The following is a 21,849-nucleotide window of genomic DNA, read 5'->3' as shown; positions in this document are numbered from 1 at the left end:
CGTTTTCTCACGTATTAGTTCCATGTTAATTTTAAGATGATTAAAGCTGACGTTTTTTTGCGGAGCAAAAAACTGCTGCAGTTTCTTACTTATGTTTATTCTACATGTAAATGCGTTTCCATATAAGGGAAGATAATATTACTTTAGTACTATAATTATAGGCGTGACATATATATAGTAGCCAGTTGCCACGGTTGGCAGGCGGGTTGGCAACCGCAGTTAGGTTTTAGAGATGTTTTGAGAGGGACGTTGCTGCCTATCTCTTAAATATTAAGTTCCCTTAGTTGCCTCTTACGACGTCCACGGGAAAAGAACCAAGGAAAAGGAAGGACCACCCCGGTCTATTCTATGCCGGGACCACACAGCAATAAAAAAATAAAATAATATATTTAGAATACAAATTTATGGATGTAACGACAACTCGTAAATCATTTTGCTGACTGCTTTTCCCACAGTAAAATAAGATTTATAGCATGTCATTCCGATAAAAATAAATATACCTTACCTGTATGCCCGTGTGTGTGAAGAAACATTACGAATTGCTTGATGTAGATAGGTATTTTACTGAACTAGGTGTTATCCTGCGAAAGTCCATATCGTTGGTTATTTGGTTGGAATCATTTATTTATTTATTCACAGGAAAACCAGGGCTACATTAGAGCAAATAGATACAGTTTAGGATCACAAACCAAGCAACTAATAGGTTTTCACAAGTAGCAACAATATAGATAAAAGGCGCTGTACACAAAGCAACAAAAATAGGAATTAACAAAAAAAAAAAAACAAACAAACAAACGAGTGGAATGAAAACAAAAAGAAAACAATGATTAATAAAATACAAAGTAAAAATTAAATGTAAATATTTGATTTAAATATGGCCATCCATATGTATCCATACAATAGTCATTCAAACTGACTATGAATCAAAAATTGCTTACTCAGTTGGTCTCTCACTGATACTTGTATTATATTTTTCGAAAATAGATCGATATTAAGAGTTCTAGAAAGAGTATAAAAGTTGTTGCTATTTTGTTTAATTCCGCTGCAATTAGTGTTTTGTTTAATTATTATTTTTTATGCAACTTAGAATGGCAAACAAGGTGATGGCCAACCTAATGGAAAGTGGTAACCGTCGCCATTGACGTAATATATACTGTTTAGTCCATGTTACTCTCATGCGTTGCCATTCCTGAGGACTCAGATATGATTCCTCTGTACCATGTAAATTTACTGCCATATCCCATCCTTCAAACCGAAACACAGCCATGCAAACACAACTGCTTCACGATAGAAATACGAATGGAACAGAGGTGCCCATGCAAACTACTTTTGTACAAAGTCTCCCTCTGGTAAGACTTTTGTATTAAATCTCCCACTGGTTTACCGTCAGTACTGGATTGATGAAACTGCGAATTCGTAGTTTTGGGCACCGAATGGTCGTAAAACGTCCAACAAAATGGCAGTCGAAGATTGATGGCTAATATTGAAGGTTGTGGAGCTTCTGATAGTAATGGTCAATCAACAAGTGTTGGCAGTCACATAGATTAATGGTAGCAGAATTTCGTTCGTGTCTGATATTAAATTGTTTTTGCGGGTAACACTTTTCCGTCTCAGCTTAAGTTATAGCTGTTTCCTGCGACTTCGTCTACATTCGAGTTCGGATTTTTTGCATGTTCGTTTAGATATTGCCGTGTAACACGTAATAGGTAATAATATATAAATCCTTTTTTTATGGGTGATAATGAAATAGTAACTCTACCCGCGCTATCGGTATACACCGACGGGGCACCTGTGAAGGATGATAGATGAGGATGAAGCAGGTCAGTTAGCCTATCGTGAAGAATTCAACAAGAATTGTATATGATGGTTTCCAGGGGGAACCACGTGGAGGTCGACCTGATACCATATTGCTAGCAATGTGGCTGTGAAACTCTATTACTAACAATCCCTTTCCCCCAAAAATTGTTTATTAAACTTGAACAAAAGATACAGCGATTAGTATAACAACTTGTTAGCAAGGGTGGGCTTATGTCTGAAAGAGATCTCTAATGTATCAGTCATGTTTATTACAAGCTTTGTAGCAAATGTCTGAAATAAACTTTGTAATAATTAAATTTCTTATAATATTACGACACGTCTCGTTTACTTTTTCAGGAGAACAGTATTTTCTAAAACGATAAAATACTTTATTACTGATTTTTAAAGTTTGCTTTACCTAAATAAAAATTGACAAATTTATATATCTCATTTTCTTAAGGGCAGAATTTTTGAAAATTATTAAAAAAAAGTTTTGTTTTTAATCAAAAGTCTGAAAATAAGCTTTCATACTTTTGACTACAAAAATAACAAAAATCCTATATACCTCCAAATTTACTCTTTTAGGGTTGGAATTTCCATAAACATTAAAACAATTTTTAACCGACATCGAAAAAGAGAAGGATCTATTTTCCAATGTATACTTTTTTATGTATGCCCATTGATTTCTCCGTCAATTGTAGACCGATTTTAAAAATTGTTTTTGTATTCGAAAGAGTATAATTCTGAGGTGATTTCATTGTCACTAAGTCAGGATCTGATGATGAGATTCTAGGAAAATTGGGAGCAACTCTTAAATTTTAAGACATATATATGGCGTTTCACATTTTCAAAACGTATATTTATTTCTAATCCGAAGGCTAAAACTAAAGTTTCGTACTTCTAGTTTCAATTATTATAGAACTCCGATATAAACTTTCATCTTTTATTATATCCATTTAAAAGGGAATTCTTCCAAAGTCAATAAACATATTAATTTTGTTTTGAATAAGAGCTCGTAAAATATCACATCTTTTACATCTAATAAAAATCTAAAGGCGAGCTTATCTCCAATAGAGATTTCTTCCAGCAAACCCAATATGAGAAAACTGACAGTTCATTAGTAGTTACAGTCATACATGTGTACCAATCGACTTAAATGTTATAGTTAAAAATAAATAAATAAAATGTCTTTACAATTGAAAAGATCGATAGGTATAAATAAATAAAAAAAAATTATATAAGTAAATACATATAAATAGTTAGATATATATTATATATAATACGCAAATATAATAAGTACGTATATCAGCATTGTGAAAGGTATTGATTTTTCAGACGTGATTTGAAAATCCCAATGCTTGGGCTATTTCTAATTTCATGAGGAAGCGTGTTCCATAATCTAATTGCAGCCACAACAAAAGAGTCTGAATACGCTTGACCAGAATGAATCGGAGTTCGCAATAAAGAACGATTAAGAGTCCTAGTATTTCTTTATATTGTATTTTATTTCTTGTATTTTCTAAATACTTTTCTAAATGTTCACATACGCTATAAAAAAGAATCTATTTGCAAACCTCGTGTCAAATACATGGTAGTGTGTGTAACTTTTTTTTATTGTTTTAATAAATTTTTTAGGCTTAATTAAAAAAAAATATTAACATTCTGCATTCCTTCTCTATACCTATATAAACTATAAGTGTGCGAAATTTTATACTCCTCCGTTCGCGCAATTCTTGTAAAAGGTTACAAAGTTTTTGCTTCACGTGTTAATATAGAGGTAACAGTACCTATATAATATTACTTTATTACAAGAAGCCATTAATGGCTCACTGCTGGGTACGTAATTATTAGGTAGCATGATCTTAACAGGATAATATTAGCCCATTACCATTTGTTATCTCACTGACTAAGGCTATTTGGTTGTCACAATTTTTCGAGTTTTCTTCCCTTGTATTGCTATATTGTGCTTTGTTCCCTCTTTCTATATTATAAGGATTAAAAAGACTAATGACAGAGTATATTTTTATTATGAGGTAAAAATCTATGAAACACTTAAAATAATTGCGAGTATTTAGAATGAATGAATAATTTGAATAATGGTAATAATTTTAATTTGATTTATTTTCACTTTACTAGACAAACACGTAATTTTTAGAACACATATGTAAATAATTAATACAACAATAACATTAATCAGTGCAGTTTCCACAAAAAATTGACACGTTAAACAAACGAGAGTAGAGACGATAAATATGGAAAAAACCTAACATAACAAAAAGAGAAACAATTTGCAAAATTTTAATAATTAAAAAAAATGATTTATTTAATTGTATTGTATCGAAAAATCTTTATTGATTTTGAGGATTAATTTTGAGGAATTTGCAAAAAGTTCCTGTTTTACATGTTTTTATGTAAGAAAAATAGATCTTTATTAAACGAACGATTGATCTGTAAATTGTGCATACTGTTTGGCCGCTGGCTTTGTCATTCATTAATTAAATTAAATTTTGTGGGGAATTGAATACAAAAGAATAAAATTATAATTAAAATGAAATGACGTATACATACATGTATTTTTTTTTTATAACAAAAGAGACATTACACAAAAATAAAAGAAAATATTTTACAATAGAAATAACACCTTAGTCCTCAGGAATGGCAACGCATGAAAGATATCATGAGAGATTCAGTATACTCTGTTATGTCCATGGTACTGTTCATGTCTATAGGCGACGGTTACCATTTTCCATCAGGTGGGCTATCAGCTTGTTTGTATAAAAAAATAAATAAAAAAAGTACGATGGGCTTTATTCGATAAATTGCCTTATTGTACTCATTGATAACTTATTGGAGCATTTAATGTTCCTGGCATTATGTTAGAGCGAGATTGTGATAAAATATTTATTGTAAGATCGTATCTACGATATGTGTTAGTAAATGTGTCAAGGCTTTTCCCTATTATTTCCTTGAGTCTTTTATCAGGTAACCAATAAAATCGTTCAGCATTACGAAAGAAATATATAGAGCGTGTACAAGGAGAGATGTTTCTCGCAAAGAAGGAACGATTCCAATGCAGTTTCTTATTTGAAATATGATAGCATATAACAAAGAGAATTTATTACTTGTATCAGTGAAATACAATAAAATATGGAAAAAGAAAAATATTATTATTAATTAAAGGTAAAAAATGAAACAAATAAAGTAAAAACAATGCCCTGTGGTCCCGGCATAGAAAGGGCCACCCCTTCCTTTTCCGTGGGCATCGTAAGAGGCGATTAAGGAGTCTTAATGGATGAAAGATGGGCAGCAGCGTCCCTCTTAAAACATCACTGAAGCCGTTGCCAACTCGCCTGCCAAGCATGGCAACAATAAGCAACAAAAGACAACGAATCGATGAATACGAAGTCTGGCCTGTGGTAGTTAATTCGTTGGGAATTAAAGACGACGGTTTCCAGGAGGAACCGTGTGGAGTTAGCCCTAATAGGGGATTCAGTTCTATTGCTAGTAATATACCCTATCAGGTCGACCTCCACGCGTTTCGCCCTGGCATCGTGATGAATTCGTTACGAAAAACAAACTGACCTACTTTGATCCTCACCTATCGTTTCTCACTGGTGCCCCGCCAGTGTGTACCGATAGCGTAGGCGGGGTTACCGTTTCATTCTCATCCATTGAAAAAAAAAATTAGAAAATAGCGTATTAATAACGACAAAAGGGAAGTCCTTGTATATCTTGTTTATTTTTCTATTTTCTAATTTTACTTAATTCTTATTTCGACAGTGTACGTCTTCCTGGGCGAGCACATAGCACTGGTGGACTTCGTGAACTTGCTCCAGCGGAGGGGACTCCTCCAGAACGGGGAGTATGCTGTGGTGGCGGTAGATGATGAGATTTACGATCCGAGCACTGCAGCCATCACACATGCTGGTGAGTGCACCAGGTTCTATTTGGCGACATTGCTGATGTAGTGATTTAACATAACTTCCAGCGGTCACGGGTTCGATTCTCAAACAATACAAACATTTATATTAATAAGTATGTCTATTTGTATTGGTCTAGATATTTTCTGTATATCTTTACTGATGTTATAAGTGTAACAGTGAGTTTGTTTGTTTGTTACCTTATAATTATATGAGATGAAGATAACATATCCCAGTCATGTGAAAGAAGTCGCAGGTAAAAGCTAGTATATGTATATTTACAAAAAAAAATTAAGTACTAGAACCCATAGTGCAAATTCTGCTTAATTTGAGACTAGATGACGATGTGTAACAAGCCCAGAGGGGGGGGGGAGTTTGTTAATAACGCAGAATACCAGTCGCATTGCTAGCAATATACCTAACCAGGTCGACCTTCATGTGGTCTCCCTTGGAAACCATCGTGTTGAATGCCTCACGATGGGCTAACTTGACGGGCTGATCTGCCTTTTCATTCTCACCTATTATCCCTCACTGGTGCTTCTCCAGCGTATACTGATAGCGCAGGTGGGGTTATCATTCCATTATCATCTATTAAATAAATAAAACATGGCTAAGAGTTTAAATTGTTATTACCTCCCATTTCGAAATTATTTAGTTTTGTTAGGAATCATGAGTGTACGGAATCCGCGAGCCTATACGAAAAAAGAGTTGTATCTAATTGGCCTTTGACACTCAGTTCTCTCTGCCTACCTCTCAAGGGACTCGGTGTGAAGACATTTGTTTCTTTACATAAGGAAGGAAACTTCTACTAATTCACTTATTAGCTACGTGGGCTGGCAGGAGTTTGGCAAAATCTCACCAAATTAAATTTATAAAGAAAAGGCGAGAGAGGGAGTGCCCAAAATCTTAACTTTCTTAACAATCTATTAACGTCCAACGGTGGGACTTTAATAGGTTAGTTAGTCTATAAAAGCTTGTCGGTAAACTGTCTTTAATCATTCTAAGTTATTAAATAATATTGCATTCAAATAAAATATGTAATTTTACGTTCTTTTTCTTTCTATAAATCGTATAACATATTTTGTATTGTTGTATCCAGGGACACCTTAAATATAAAAAAACTACATTCATTTAAAACTAATTATACTTCAAAATTGAAAAGTAATAAGAATTTATTTTATTTATATTCCCGCCAAATCAGCTTCGAGCCTATATTATGTAGATGAATATCCTACTTTCTATTTCATTACAACATTCGGGTTTCAACCGTGAAGCAGTTGTGTTTGCATGGCTGTGTTTCGGTTTGAAGGGTGGGATATGACAGTGAATTTATTGGATACGGAGGAATAACACCTGAGTCCTCAGGAATGGCAACGCATGGTGGGTATTATGGGCGAAACAGTATACTCTGTTATGTCCATGGTACTGCACATGTCTATAAGCGACGCCTACCACTTTCCATCAGGTGGGCCGTCAGATTGTTTGCCATTCTAAGTTGTATAAAAAAATATATATATGATATTATGTTTTTCTCTTTCATATTGTCAATCTATAAATTTTATAATCTAAGGTTTGAGTATGAATTATCTTCGATATGTATTATTCTACTATAATAACTAAATTGACAAATAGATAAGCTAATGGAAGTCCTCGTTAGTTGTTAACCAACAATAATATTACAACATTTCGTAGGTAATTTAATACTTGGTATTATGTAATTTGTACAACTGCAAAGAATACTTAATAAGGATGACATATCTTTTAAGTGAAAAAAGAAATAATATATGTACATAATTTTGTCTCTTTTAATCCTCGATATCATGTGAGTTTTACTACTCAATAACGCGTGATGTCTTAAGCTCTATCAATATTACTACGGGCGTTGGGCGAATGGGTGTAACAAATACAATCCTTACTTATTTATTCAAGTTAATTTATTTCCTATATTTTATAACGTGTTAAATTTAATTAATCGAAATTGTGTATGTATATATGTATAATGAGAAATTAAATATATCTATTGTCAGAAACGACAAACACGAGTAAGTTCATAAATTTTCTCGTTTTATATATTTATTTATTTTACATAAACACCGTTAAAATGAGCATAAATTTTAAAAACAAAAAAGAATGTAATGGAAATTAAATATTACTACAATATGAAAATTATATTCGAATAATTGTCGAGTGATAAAAAATCGAAATTAATTTCGACATACACGTTTGTCTTCAAGAAACATATGAATCACTTTTTTATTCAAGTCCATTCTCCCGCTTTCGCATATAAAACTCCGTAATCAACTAGCAGTATAAAAAAGCTATGAACAAAAATTAAATGCTGTTCTTTGGTAAGCGTATCATTTGAAATTGAAATTGAAATCATTTATTTGCTGGAATAAGGTACATTTTTATAGGTGTTACTTTACAAGAAAAATAGGCCAATCTTATTCTGCCACACTGTAGGCGTGCAAATATAAAAACTTATTAAACAAAAAATAAAAATAATTCCATCATAATAACATATACATTTGCAATAATATTTTGTCACTTTTTGTATCTATTCATGTCAATTCATTGTAATATAAATTCATTAAAAATATACACAACACAAAGTGAACACATATCCTAAATGAAATTAAATTAAATTTATTTGCTAGAAACATTGTAGAAAAGGTGTTGCTATCATCATTTATAATTATTTTATCATTTAAAAACTCATTTACTGAGTAATAACATTTATCCATAAATAGCTTGAAGAGCATTTTTTTTGTAATAGGATAAATTATTACAATACCTGATACTTTCAGGCAAATGATTATATATCTGTATTGCCATGCAGTAAGCGTTAGTACTCAATACATTTAGTCGTGTAGATAACTTTGGTTATTTATTTATTTATTTATTTTTTATTATTATTTTTGGTTATTCTAATATGTTGAAGTTAAGAATATATTATAGTTAAAGTATATTTTGCTCTTACCTTCCGCAACGGGCATCTATGTATTTATGCAAACACGCGAACGAACAATAGAATTAATTCATAATGCATTCGTTACGTTCGTCCAATCTCCACCCGTCGTAATATGGATAGCTCCTTATCTTTATATCATACACCTATCCCCCGATTTACACGGTAGATACGTTCCTGAGAAAAACGTGTAAATCGAAAATTAAAAATTTTGAAGTCAAAACCGTGTAAATCGAAAAGCTTGCAGAAAATGCATAATTTTGCTATTTAACAGTTGTGATTTTTTTCAATATTTTTAGGTATACACAGAAATAAAAATAAAATGCATTGACAGGTTAAAATATGTAATATATTACGGAAACACTGTTTTTTTATTTAATTACAATACATTAAACAGAAGAACAAAAAATAAAACAAAAGGTGTTTTATTATCCTTCATCACTATCAGAAATTACTCTCATTCTTTTTTTCGGAATCGAAGGTTGGAATTCACTTTCATCACTCGAAGTTATTTGTGCTGATTCGATGTTTGAAGCAGAAATATTTACATTCTGAGAGGTGGTAATAAAATCGGTTATTAACAATCGCTTCGAATTTTTTGTAAGATCTTTGTGAAAATACTCGTGGTATTGCCAGCTGCAACACTCTTTCTAATTGTGTTTTCATTTGTTCTAATAGTTCTTATTGTAGCTTCGTTCATGTTATATGATTTTGCAACATCTACTACTCTATCTCCCTTTCGTAAGCGATCCAAAATTTCGATTTTAGTTTCTAAAGAAATAACTTTTCTTTTAACTTCTTTCGACATTATAAGCCTATATTTTTTTTTTAATTTATGTTAATTTATAAAAATCTTAATTATGCACTCACTTGTAATTTACGAATATGAAAAATTAAATCTTTCTGACACTGTGAAACTTTCACTCAAATACAATTTTCCGTAGATAAAACTTTAATTTTATGCGAAGAAATACAGACACAGTGTGCATGTGCAGCAAGTCAGCACATAAGTTCGGGATTCCCCGTGAAATGTGTACACAGCGCACGTGTTCAAAGACAGTAGCATTTAGTAGAGTGCGATAAAAACAAAAAAAAAAAAAACTTATTTGGAAAACCGTGTAAAAGCGAAAACGTGTAAAACAAGTACCGTGTAAATCGGGGGATAGGTGTATTAGAGACTCCAGTCGCCCTTTGCACTTCGCGATATCTTATTCACTTGTAAGTAGAGCTAGACGCCATTTGTCTCGTAGTTAACGAGGTATTCTGTTCTACATCAACATACGTGCCACTAATTGGATGTCATAATAGGCGTTGCAGAAATACAGCATATATACTAGGAATACCCTTATACTGTGACACTGTTCTGTAAGATGTTGACATATTCAGAATACACAAGCTGTGCACTAACAAGAATTTTGTTATAGCAGTAGCGACACTGTGTGCAACCAGAGTTGATTGAAAACTGTAAGCTGTGCGCTGTAATGTTTTCATAGAAGATTGCATCTTACAGAAATAAACATGTATCAAATATACATAATCTATATATATACTCGTATATATATTTATATATATACACGCCGATATAGGGCAGATTATAGACTAATATTTTTTAGTTTGTTACTTTGTTAGTCTTTCTTCTTCTTCCTCAAAAAAAAAAGGGTAAAGAGGTTTCTTCAGAGCAACGCGCAGTATTGTAGGCGTTCATGGGCTACTATATAACTGCAGACTGTCAGGTTGGTTCCTCAGTGGTATAAAAACAACTTTTATTCAGTAAATTAAATAATATGATTTATTAATTATTTAGTTTTTAATTAATTAGTTTGATTAATTGATTCACAGATTGATCAATCGATTAATCGATTGTTTGATTACTCGATTGCGTGTTTGCTTGATTGATTGATTAATTAATTGTTTGATTGATTGATATCATCTCTCTCACCAAGTTGGCCGGATAGCAAAAATAACTGATTGAAGAAAATTTATCTATTTCTCTTTCTAATAAATACAATATGTAATGTCAATAATTACACCTGCTAGAATACTTATTACTTACCTATTATACCGAAGCATTTTTAGAATACTTTTGTACAAAGTCTCCCTCGGGTATAATACAACTTTTTGACGTGATTTTCTACATAAAGGTTTATTAAATGATCAAAGATAAGCATTAATTATTATTACCATCAGTCAAAATAGACAGATAGATACTCTTTATTGTTTCCTTCAAAAGATTACAATAGTAAACTTATTATAAACATAAACAATTACAAGAAATAATCACAATGAGAAAACAATGGGCGATCTTATCGCTAAAAGCGATCTCTTCCAGGCAACCTTTGGAGGCAGATCAGAGGCACGATGACAATTCTATTATTTCTAAATATGCAGATGTGATACATGTAATAATGTAAATATATATCCCTACTCATTATATATATATATACATATATATACATCTTGGTCACGCTGCTAAATACTAGTACATATATATATAAATATATCAACAGTATCGCTGGTAAATACTCTTTTGTTTAAATTGACATTTTACAAGCATTTTTAGGGTTGTCACATTCTGATTTTACATTCGGATTTGGGAGGATGTAATCAAACATATCCGTTGCTTCCGAGTTTAACTTTTTCATGTCGTGTAAAGAGTAAGTACACAGTGAAGTCGAGTTGGATAAAATAAGGTCAGCCCTGTGCAGTTGGGGTTTTGTACTGGTCTGCGATTCCAAATATTTTCTTCTCTTCTTATAGTATCGATCTAACACAAAATAATAAACAAATAGCGAATTTTTTATTTCATTTGTTTACAATTTATCACATCAGTTTTTTTTTATTCAACTTAGAATGACAAACAAGGTGACGGCCCACCTGATGGAAAGTGGTAACCGTCGCCTATAGACATGAGCAGTACCATGGACATAACAGAGTATACTGTTTCACCCATGATACCCCCATGCATTGCCATTCCTGAGGACTCAGGTGTTATTCCTCTGTACCCAGTAAATTCACGCCATATCCCACCCTTCAAACCGAAACACAGCCTTGCAAACACAACTGCTTCAAGGTAGAAACACGAATGGGACAGAGGTACTCAAGCAATCGACTTTTGTACAATGTCTCTCTCTGGTAAACGAGGATAAAAGATAACTAACCACAATGGCTTCCAGAGGGAATCGCGTCGCTGTCGATCTGATGAGGTATATTGCTAGCAATGGGGCTACTAGAACCCATTACTAACAATTCCTTTCATTTCTCTTCTCCACTATTTTTTTTATGAGTGAAAATCAAATGGTTACCGTCCGCGCTATTGGTATATACCGGCGGCACCAGTGGAAGATGATAGGTGAGAATGACTGTAAGTCAGTTGGCCTACAATGATGAATTCGACAAGAATTAACCGCGTGGAGTTCGACCTTAAAGGGTATATTGTTAGCAATGAGGCTATTAGACCTCATTACTAATAATCCCTTTAATAATACGGGAATATAATTTTATTTTCATATTAAACAAATAGATAACATTTTTATATAAATAAAAATGCCACTGAGTTCAGGAAAGCTTTTTTTTTGAGTCACTTAAAAATAAAAATGGGCAGCCCTATATGAAATTTCTACTACCAGACGGTCTCACAAACAATTACGTAGATACCCTAAAAGAAAAGGGAGATACTGTTGCGTAAAACTTATTCATGACACAGTGTATTTTGTTATCTCCCTTTTGCGTCGACAGTGTTACGTAGAAAAATAATTCATGAAATACATAAATTTTCTCCACTAAATTGATTATATATTTTTTTATATTAAAAAAGGTGGCCAAAAGCCGAAGCATACAGCTTGTCTGATGGTAAACGATCACTGTAGCCAACTGACGCCTGCAATACCAGGTTGTACTGTTATGTTTTGATGGTGTTGAAACCTAAAAGACTATGCTGAAATTAGTCAATATAAATAACTGATGTAAAGCAAACAGCCTTTAAATGAATGGAATCGAATAAAATAATTAAAATTTCATAATAAAACATTATAAGTTGGTTTAGTCTTACTAACTAGCCGAGTGTTTAGTTTTACTAACTAACCGAGTGTTTAGTCTTACTAACTAGCCGAGTGTTTAGTTTTACTAACTAACCGATTGTTTAGTTTTACTAACTAACCTAGTGTTTAGTTTTACTAACTAACCGAGTGTTTACTTTTACTAACTAACCGACTGTTTATTTTTACTAACTAACCTAGTGTTTAGTTTTACGAACTAACCGAGTGTTTACTTTTACTAACTAACCGATTGTTTAGTTTTACTAACTAACCGAGTGTTTACTTTTACTAACTAACCGAGTGTTTAGTCTTACTAACTAGCCGAGTGTTTACTTTTACTAACTAACCGAGTGTTTACTTTTACTAACTAACCTAGTGTTTAGTTTTACTAACTAACCGACTGTTTAGTTTTACTAACTGAGTGTATAGTTTTACTAACTAACCGATTGTTTAGTTTTACTAACTAACCGAGTGTTTAGTTTTAGTAACTAACTAATTATGATACGAATTTATTGCATTGACTGTATATAGCAACACAACTTTTATGGCTTAAATTTAAGAAATTTTACAGAAATAAAATATAATTTCGGTATTTTTGCGAAACTTTGTAAATATAGGAGAAAACAATTACATATTTCTGGTATATACGAGTGCTAGGTATTAAATTTTTGTATTTAATTAAATAGAAAATGAGCTTACAACGCACCTAATGAAGTGTGGTAACTGTTGCCTATAGATTTGAATAGTACAATGAATTAATATACCATACTGTAATCAGTGTGGTATACTTTGATGACCGTTCATGCGTTGAAACTCTTGAGGATTTGTTGAAGAGTAACACTTAACCTGATTTGGTATAGAGGGTGCAGCTTCAAAACTCTCTCGCTTTGAAATATTTTCAAATACGCAATAAATGTTGGTGTATGATTTCCATGTTTTAATCTTAGATTTAATAATATTTTTTTCCTTTGCTAACATTGTTATTAACTTATTGTTGTTACTGTATGTTTTAGTGTAATAAAGAATATATATATATATATATATATATATATATATATATATATATATATATATATATATATATATATATATATATATATATATATATATATATATATATATATATATATATATGTTGTGTTGTCAAATAATAAGAAAATATTTTATATATTTGTATATATCTTGCAGGAGTCCAGCAAAAGGTCAGTTTGTGCCTATTAACCTATTGTCAGGCATACCGGTACTTCATAATATATTTATTAATATATTTTCTACTAATCTTGTAATTACTGTAATGCATTTGTAAAAAATGGTAATAAACACATTAATTCTTATTTTACATATAATATTATAAAATTGGGTGAATGGCTGAATACATAAGATATGAAACCGTGTAATTACTGATTGAGTGCACTTAATAAAGAAACTAATTTTCCATATGTTAATTTAGCATACATCTTATATGAGTTTATTGTCCGTATATATATATATATATATATATATATATATATATATATATATATATATATATATATATATATAGATATATATATATATATACGTATATATATTAAAAAAAAATTAAATGCATTCCCAAACGTTACGTCCAGAACGTCCAAGTTCCGTTCCCAGATTGGATTGTTGACGTCAGGCAGGCGGCCGGTCGTAAAACTATAAGCCAAATCTTTTTGTAATATGAATAAATAAATAATAATTCGCATACGTGTACGTAAAATTATAAAGATTATTTATAATATATTTAAAATATATTGTAAATATTCCTCTGTCCCATTCAACCGTAAAGCAGTTGTGTTTGAAGTGTGGGATATGGCAGTGAATTTACAGGGTACAAAGGAATAACACCTGAGTCCTCAGAAATGGCAACGCATGAGGAGTATCATGGGCGAAACAGTATACTCTGTTATGTCCATGGTACTGCTCATGTCTATAGGCGACGGTTACCACTTTTCATCAGGTGGGCCGTCAGCTTGTTTGCCATTCTAAGTTGTATAAAAAACAATACTAATTGATATTAGTAAGATTATTAATTTTCACTTGAATTTTATCAACATTCATCTATTTATTTATACAAGCACGTCGGTTACGTGATATTTGCAGTTATGTAAACGGTATACAGTTTATTCCGTTCACGTACTGCAGTTACCATGAGATATTTATTTACTTTATACGATTAATATGCGTATATTGTGCACAGTATTTAATTGCAAACTCTGATGTCATACGTGAAATGCTCTCGTGAATCCTTACTAATATTGTAAAAGTGAAGCAGTTGTGTTTGCATTGCTGTTTCAGTTTGAAGGGTGGGATATGGCAGTGAATTTATAAGGTACAGAGGAATAATACCTGAGTCCTCAGGAATGGCAACACATTGGGGGTATCATGGGTGAAAGAGTACACTCTGTTATGTCCATGGTACTGCTCATGTCTATAGGCGACGGTTACCACTTTCCATCAGGTGGGCCGTCAGCTTGTTTGCCATTCTAAGTAGCATGAAAAAAAAGTGAGTTTGATGTTTGCATCTAATTTGGTTATGCAGTTTTTATGTAATACTAAGAAAAAACATACAGATAGACAGACAATATTAAAATCCTTCATATTGATTTTTATTTAATAAAAATCAATATGAAGGATTTTAATATCTAAGGATTTAAATATTAATATCTAATAAGATCTTCTACGTACTCGCAGAGATATCGACTATAATCATAATTTTATTCTATTAGTAAGATTAGATCGAATCAATCTTTGAGATGAGCAGTGAATTATGAATTATTATTTATTTACTATTTATTTATTTATTATTTACTAGCGGCCCGTCCCGGCTTCGCACGGGTGGACATTTTTACATTTTTAAAAGTGGCCATTAAGGCTGCACACGCGACGGCAGCTTAAAAATGGAGTAACTTCTCCTATTTTCCCAACATTTCCCTTCATTGCTCTGCTCCTATTGATCGTAGCGTGATGAAAAGTCCAAGTTTCATTAAATTCCGTTTGGTAGTTTTTGTTTCTATAACGAACATACAGACAGACAGACAAAAATTTTACTAATTGCATTTTTGGCATCAGTATCTATCACTAATCACCGCCTGATAGTTATTTTGGAAATATATTTCATGTACAGAAATGACCTCTCTACAGATTTATTATAAGTATAGATTAATATAGGTATAGGTAATAATAGATAATTAATAAATTTTTATTTCTTTCATAGACCACCTGGGCCAAAACAGCAGCACCGATATCCTGGCGTTCCGGGCAGTTCTCAAGCTGACTCCATCATTTCCGACGAACCCTCATTACTCGTAAGTATCTATGGTGATCGTGTGGTCATGTGGTAGAATAGATTCTGTGCCGGGACCACCAACGCCACAACACCAACAGCAACTGGAAAGAAAGGGCTGGTCTACCACCCTTTTCTTTTCTGTTGGTGTCGTAACTAAGGGAACGTGAGGGATGGGCAACAGCGTCCCTCTTCAAAAATCTGCAAAATCTAACTGCGGTTGCTAATTCACCTGCCAAGTGTGGCAGCTACTGGCAAAACCTCCCAAGGAGATTGTTTATGTTTAGCAGTGGACAGTTAAAGGCTGATATGATGATGATAATGATATATGATGGGTAAAAAGTAAAAAAAACCCGCAAACACAAATGCAGTGTAATATAACCCCCACTAGATTGAACGACGACCTCAAATGCATTGTATGAAATTAGTAGACGCAGGTGTCTCAGGACTGTTACTTATGTGAGTCCTAAGTTATATTTTAATGCAATAACTCTGGTTTAATTTATGTATAATTAAAACGTTTGAATGATGTTGCTCACGACTAAGGGTCCCGAATGGTCCCGAAACTAGTCGAACTTTCTCGAGTTAATTACACGTAAGTTGAACCGGTAGTGGTTACATTAAAATATAATGTGTGCTTACGAAAATTTAACAATAAACATCTTAAGTTACATGTGTTTTTATGCAAATCAGAATGGCAAACAAGCTGACGGCCCACCTGATGGAAAGTGGTAACCGTCGCCTCTAGACATAAGCAGTACCATGGATATAACAGAGTATACTGTTTCGCCCATGATATCCCCCCCCCCCCCCTCCCCATGTGTTGGAATGGATAGATTGGAATGGATCTTTTGTTACTGGCAATGTAATTTATTTCTCTTTGAATTACGCACTATACGCTTTAATTATAAGTGTATTTACAGTATGAGATAATCAAGATGGAATGTTTTCCTCGAAATCGTATTAAATTTGAATTGAGATTCGTAATAGATTATTTTCCATTAAATATCCTATTTCTATGCATACGTATTATATGTACGTTCAGAAATAGACAATCGACGGCCGCAACTATGATGGTATATGACGAACCATTTGTTTTTAATGGTTGATAATGAAACGGTAACCCTGCCTGCGTTATCGGTATGCGCTGGCATGGCACTAGGAAGGAATGATAGGTGAAAATGAAAGGGCAGGTCAGTTAGCCCGTTGTGATGAGTACACTGGAATTCAGCGTGATGGTTTCCAGGGAGACCACGTGGAGGTCTACCTGACAGAGTATATTGTAAGTACATAATGGGACTAAAAGCTCATATTATTAACAATCCCTTCCCCCTTGACTAGTTAAGCATTTGATATAATTTCATCAGCGCGAGACCATACATAAAGTCATTTGCAATAACATCTTTGTTTCGTTCATGAGGTATACATGTTTATTTTGTGATATCCATGGTGTTCACATGTTATGGGGAATAGCTAGTGAATTATTAAATTTATATACATTTTTTAAATATTTTTTAATAAAGTAAAATAAACATAAACAGTGGAATATTTATTTGGTTAAATTTTGGTTGTCAGAGTGATGTCTATGTAAAGATACTATGAAAAGTTATTCAGAGACACCTTAGTAAAAGACACCTTTGGAAAATGTTTTTCGACCTCAGGGAGGTACAAGTTATCTTTTTTTTTATACAACAGAATGGCAAACAAGCTGACGGCCCACCTGATGGAAAGTAGGGAAAGATAGGGGGAAGGGATTGTTAGTAATGGGGAGGTCAGTCCCTATTGTTAACAATACCCTATCAGGTTGACGTTCACGCGGTTTCCCCTTGAAACCATCGTGGTATATATATATAGCAATGGGTTTGTTTATTCCCATTACGCACTTGTACCGTCTTAATGGCTCCCACTTATTAGGCCATTACACTGCTTATAGCTTTGTTCGCTGAGCAGGTAAACTTTAATATATTTATGTGACTTCAAAAAGGAGTTTTTCTCTTAGTATATTACTTTCAACCAACTTTGAAAATAAGAGGTTCTTAATTGAATTATATTGTTTTTTTTTAATATTTATCACAACTTTGTCAGTTGTAAACCAATTTGGAAAATTGATTATCTGAAAGATTATACTTATAGATTGGTTCCATAGAAATTTTATCACAATTTGTTCAATTCTTTAGTTGTTTAAATTAAAATAACATCAAAGGGAGCTTTTATACAAAAGTAGTTTGCTTGGGCATCTCCGTCCCATTCGTGTTTCTACTGTTAACAGCAGTGATTTACAGGGTACAGAGGAATAACAGCTGATTTCTAAGGAATGGCAACGCATAGGGGGTATCATAGGCGAAACAGTATGTCCATGGTACTGCTCAAGTCTATAGGCGACGGTGGGCCGTCAGCTTGTTTGCCATTCTAAGTTGCATAAAAAAAATTTACTGGTTTTGAACTGAAGTCGATTTTTTGTCTAAATTAAAAAAAAATATTTCTACTATATGTATATATACTATATGTGTATAAATAGATAGATAGATAGATAGATACTCTTTATTGTTCCCTTCAAAAGATTACAATAGTAAACTTATTATAAATATAAATAATTATAAGAAATAATCACAATGAGAAAACAATGGGCGACCTGTGTATATATACTTACCTGATTTATATTTTCAATAACAAAAGAAATGGCACATTTATACCTTAAATACTTAAGTCTTACTTATTGTATGATTGTTACTTTGGTATACATTAACACTTATCTGTAAGATATGCCTTTAATTGGTAGGTTCATCGAGCCTTAAGCTTAGAAAGAAAGAAAGAAATATTCAAGTAAATTTACTTATTATAACATTGCACATAGTCTGTTTAATTATTATGAACATATTATTATTGGTGTATCTTTTATAAATAAAAAAAAAAAAAAATAGATGTACTAATGTTTGAAAATAATGTCCTTTTAAAAATTTATTTGTAAATTATCTAGCGAACTTCCTTACATGTTTATTGGTTTGGAAATAAACATGTTTACGAGTATCGAAACATGTATAGGTTGTAAATTATACCTACACAAAATAATATTCTCACTTGTTTATTAACTATAAAGTAACATTTTATTAAATTGATAAAATCAGTTTTGATAACTTAAATGATAAAATCTTTTCACCTCTTTCTATTCCTTTAAAGCTTCTTTCAAGCCTTTTTTTCTATTAACTCCTTAAGCAATTCTGACCACCTTATATGGTATTGATTTATAGATTAAATAACTTACTTCAAATAATAATTACAGCCTACCTTATATATACCCTACATATATATGTGTGTGTGTGTGTAGACTGGCAATGTAATCAAGAAAATATTATTGTATTTGATATCTATATTATATTTGACGTAACGTTTACACGTTACGTCAATTGTATCGATTCTGTATACGATTATAAATCGAAACTCAAAACTATTAATTTTATTTAACAATTAATAATTTAAAGACATATAGCATAAATTGTACGTTACAACGTACAATTTATATGTACATATTATTTTGTACATTTTATTATATGTACAATTATTACATAATATGTACATATTATGTAATAATTGTATTGTAAAATAATTACATTTGTAGAAACCAAATATCTATCTGGACTTTATACAATATTAGTACATTACTGCAGGGGCCAACGACTGAGGCATTGATGGACGAACGTGCAAACGTTGGCCGAGGCGTAGCCGAGGTACACATATGTGAGTCCATCAATGCCTAGTTGTGGCCAAGGCTTGTATAGTATTTTTCTCAAACAATGCGCGAAAATCAAAAACACAATTCTACTTTTTAAGTTCAATGACGAATAACGAACAATAATAATTTTTCACGCGCCATAATATTCCTTTGTTTTTTTTTTCAATAAATATATATAAATTAGTGTTTTATATAGGTACATTACAAGAATAATTTATTACCAAATTCGGTATAATAATAATTTTAATACTTTATTATATTTAAAGTAGTTATTTTAATTTTTATTAATAAATGTAGGTACACATTTTGACACAAGATATTTAAGAAAATTAATATAATTTAAAATAAATATGTAACAAGTGCGTAAAACTAGTGATAGGTATTGTTAACGTTGAGAAATCAAAATTTATCTTTACTACAAGTTTTATATTCAATTGTGTCCATGTATATATTACAGAGATAATTTATTTCAAATTTTTTTTGTAATTTCTCCGCCCACCCGCAATGGATCTGGTGTGAAGACAGATTAATAAATCATTTTTTATTTATTGACGTACACATATTTGCATGGACTTTTGAAAGTACCATTTACATCAATAATTTGTAAACGCAGTTTAACAGAGATCTTTATTAGAGCATTTTTACTAGTTCTTAGTTCGTAGTTAGTAAGTACTGATATATTTACTATTATTAGCTTTAAACGACGTAGAAACAAATGTTTATACTCACAAATAAAGTGTTTATAGCTTACTTCAATAGAAATTACGAATAATTGACCTGACCGTAACACAGTTGTCATCCCTTCTTTTCTCGTGTGCGTTGTAAGAGGCGACTATGGGAAAGGGATAGGCGAAGGATGGGCAGCAGCGTCCCTCTTAAAACATTCCAAGAGGGAGGTTTCTGTTCAGCAATGCACAGTTAAAGGCTGATATGATGATAGATAGCAGCGTATTTTTTTAATGCCATTAACTTGAGAAACAAGCATTACACAAGTTGATTTAAAAGCTTGTTTTTTTTTTTAATTTTCCCAACATATTAGCAAATTCTAAGGCCAAAGTATTAATTTCACAGCTGGAGGTATGTTGTTAGTATGCTTGATAGTGTACGTTCAAATACTTTTGTTGTTTTTAACTGGCTACAAAACAAACGACACTATTTAAAAAATAAACACAAATTGTTCTATAGGTCAAATTGAAATATTTATCAGCCTTCTATTAGTATAAATGAACATTTTTCTTCTAAAGAAACATGTGTCCATTAATATTGTGTTCTACAAAAAAAAATCTCTTCAGTTATAGCAGAATCAGTCATTTTTATTTAAAAATTAAACTACTGGATTAACTTTGATAAATTTTAGGACCAATTTGTAATCTGTGTCCATTCAGATAAAAAAGTATTCTCCAAATTGACACACAGTTGACGGAGTTACAAGACAACAAAAAAAAAAAAACAGCTGAATTGAGAACCTAAAAACTGAGAAATTAATATTTTCGGAAGTCATTTAAAAATTGACAAGTTACCAGTAGCGACATCTATTATATCTATTATTATAATACCTATTTGTGCTTTTACAGGGGAAAAATAAATGTATTCAAAGACGATAAAGCTATTTTTAGTACATAGAAGATTAAATGAACATGATAACATCATTTTCAAATTTATCCATCTAAACTGGATAATCCAGTTATGGAAAATCCATTATAGCCTAATTTTTAAACTATCGTCGGGAGTCCGTAATCTTGTTGGAATTAAAAAGGAAAATATTTAATAAAGGAAAAACTTTCAGGCGAAGTAGATTATGGAACAGGCATATTAAGCGACTTTAAAAAGAGAAGGTACGGTGACGGTAATGGGAGACCGTTAACTTAAAAATGCGATTTTTTAATTTTTACTCAATTATTTTTTCTAATTTTTTTACCTAAATTTTTATGAAAGAAAAAAGCTAATATGGCAACACTATCTCATATACATGGCGGGTCCAGTTCTCAAATGGGTAACTCATAGATTTTTTCATTTTTTTCATATAGATATAGAATAATCTAATTAATTTGAAGTCTCAGAATATATCATTAAGTCCGTGGCTCAAAGCATTCAAAGCT

General features: G+C 31.9%; 1 protein-coding gene across 1 annotated transcript in view; it reads left to right on the top strand.

The window, feature by feature from the left end:
- The window catches only part of LOC113512693 (guanylate cyclase 32E-like), a 225,873-nt gene that overhangs the window by 103,662 nt on the left and 100,362 nt on the right, over positions 1 to 21,849 (top strand). The window contains exons 7-8 of the mRNA XM_052903469.1: positions 5,578 to 5,724; positions 15,952 to 16,042. Coding sequence (XP_052759429.1) covers positions 5,578 to 5,724; positions 15,952 to 16,042 — 238 coding nt within the window. The remainder of the gene's footprint in view (positions 1 to 5,577; positions 5,725 to 15,951; positions 16,043 to 21,849) is intronic.

The sequence above is a fragment of the Galleria mellonella genome, unplaced genomic scaffold (genome assembly GCF_026898425.1).
Source record: "Galleria mellonella isolate WM207_F2 unplaced genomic scaffold, CSIRO_AGI_GalMel_v1 utg139, whole genome shotgun sequence".
In the NCBI taxonomy this organism is placed as follows: Eukaryota; Metazoa; Arthropoda; class Insecta; order Lepidoptera; family Pyralidae; genus Galleria; species Galleria mellonella.
The sequence above is the reverse complement of the archived record's forward strand: the minus strand, read 5'-3'. Positions and strand labels throughout refer to the sequence as shown.